We start from the raw sequence: 2,331 nt of genomic DNA on the forward strand, positions 1-2,331 counted from the left end.
CCATTATAACCCTTGACATCACGTCATATTTTAGGATGTCACAAATTTATGCTTCCACAATCACTCCAAATTATGTTAAGTCATAAATTAATCGCATAAATTTGAATTTTATGATGTGGATCAAAGCTCTGGAGTCTGGATGTTGTTGGGTAACAATTTTTTATAAAATGGGGTTTACTTGGAGTTGTTAGACTCCAAGGGAGGTTTTTAAAAATAAAAATGCAACAGCTGGGTCTGACGGATAAATCTCACATTTATTTTTTATTTATAAAAAATAAAAAATAAAAAACACTATATAAATGTGTTTGTGTGATCAAAATAATCCACAACTCTCTCTTTCTCTCTTACACACACACAAAAACACAAACACTTTCATGGAGATCTTGATGTTAGTGTTTCTGTTATCTCTTCTATACCCATTCTTCCTCCTATGGAAATTAATCGACCAATGGAGAGATCAATCTTGTTATGTAATAGAATACGAGTGTTTCAAACCTAGTGATGATCGAAAAGTTGATACCGAATTCTGTGGAAACATCATCAAACGTAACAAGAACTTAGGTCTTCAAGAATACAGATTTCTCTTGAAAGCCATTGTTAGTTCTGGCATTGGTGAAGAAACTTACGCACCAAGAAACATCATCTCTGGTTTAGAAGAAAACCCAAATCTCAAAGACGCCATCTTAGAAATGGAAGAGTTCTTCTATGATACACTCGACAAACTCTTCGCCAAGTCGGTGCACGTTTCACCATCCGACATCGACATCCTAGTCGTTAATATCTCTATGCTTTCCACATCACCTTCTCTATCTGCAAGGATCGTCAACCGTTACAAAATGAGAGAAGATATTAAAGTCTTTAATCTGTCTGGTATGGGTTGCAGTGCTAGTCTTATATCGATCGATATCGTTCGAAGCATCTTTAAAAACTCTAAAAAAGCATTTGCTATCGTTGTTACTTCAGAATCTCTCGCACCAAATTGGTATTGTGGTAATGATAGATCTATGATTCTTGCTAATTGTTTGTTTAGATCTGGTGGGTGTTCGATTCTTTTAACTAACAATCGAAGATTTAAGGATCAAGCGATGTTGAGACTGAAATGTATGGTTCGTACCCATTTGGGTGCTAGCGACGAAGCGTATCAGTGTTGTTTGCAAACTGAAGACGACAATGGACGGGCAGGATTTCATCTCAGCAAGAATCTCCCCAAGTCTGCTACACGAGCATTCGTCGAGAATCTTAGAGAATTGGCACCAAAGATACTTCCATTAAGTGAATTACTTCGTTATGTTATAGTAAGTCGTTTTCGACGCAAGAAAGGTGGTGGTGGAGGAACCAAAGCAACTATAGATTTTAAAACTGGTGTCGATCATTTTTGTGTCCACACAGGCGGTACGGCCGTTATCGATGGCGTGGAGAGGAATTTGGGCCTTAGTAGGTATGATTTGGAACCGGCGAGGATGACACTTCATAGGTATGGGAACACCTCGGCTAGTAGTCTTTGGTATGTGTTGGGATACATGGAAGCTAAGAAGAGGTTGAAGAAGGGAGATAGGGTTTTGATGATAAGTTTTGGTGCAGGTTTCAAGTGTAATAGTTGTTTATGGGTGGTGACTAGGGATTTGGAAAATGAGAATGTTTGGGAGGATTGCATTGGGAGTTACCCTCCCAAAACCCTAGCTAACCCTTTCATGGAGAAGTATGGGTGGATCAATGATGAAGACCCATTCAATCTAAAAAATAACTAAGTTTTTATTTTTTTATTTTTGTTTATTTTTCCTAAGTTTAATTTACTCTCAGAGGTGAGAAATTAAGCTCCCTCTCAATATCTGTTTTATATGTTGGATTTGTTAATAGGTTTCAAGGTATAGTGCAATTGATGTGTTTCTCTTTGAATTATAAGCCATTTATTAAGTTGAAGCCTTCTTCTAAATGTTGTCTTTTTTTTTTTCCTTTTATTTATTTTTTGTGTGTATGATCTTGAATATCTTATATCCACACATTTTTTAAGATTATGCTTAGTAATTTTACTTTCATCTGTGTGAAAATTTGGGTTACAGTTCTATATTTCAAGTATGTATAGACAAGGATCCTCATTCACCGGCATGGTTCATTACTTCAAGTAGACACGATATTTGATCACATGGAGATCGTGATGGATAATTCAAACTACAACTTGTAATTTTCACCACTATACATAAAAATTCAATATGAAGTAGCAATTTTATTGTCCGTATTTTCGACTGCAAGTCAACTTTCGAGGAGATTATGAATGTTACATTTCTGTAAGATGAAAACTCACAATTGTAATGTCCAACATAATCTCCATGT

General features: G+C 36.0%; 1 protein-coding gene across 1 annotated transcript; it reads left to right on the forward strand.

Annotated features, from left to right (window-relative positions):
- Positions 1-320: 320 nt before the first annotated feature.
- On the forward strand, positions 321-1,933 carry LOC147385682 (3-ketoacyl-CoA synthase 12-like). Its single transcript, XM_086424334.1, has one exon. The coding sequence runs from the start codon at positions 375-377 to the stop codon at positions 1,746-1,748; it is 1,374 nt and encodes a 457-aa protein (XP_086280460.1). The 5' UTR covers positions 321-374; the 3' UTR covers positions 1,749-1,933.
- Positions 1,934-2,331: the final 398 nt, after the last annotated feature.

Source organism: Akebia trifoliata, chromosome 14 (assembly GCF_017979445.1).
Source record: "Akebia trifoliata isolate Shusen 1 chromosome 14, ASM1797944v1, whole genome shotgun sequence".
NCBI lineage: Eukaryota > Viridiplantae > Streptophyta > Magnoliopsida > Ranunculales > Lardizabalaceae > Akebia > Akebia trifoliata.

Coding starts and splice junctions, on each gene's coding strand:
- LOC147385682 (XM_086424334.1), top strand. CDS start 375: ATGGAGATCTTGATGTTAGTGTTTCTGTTATCTCTTCTATACCCATTC.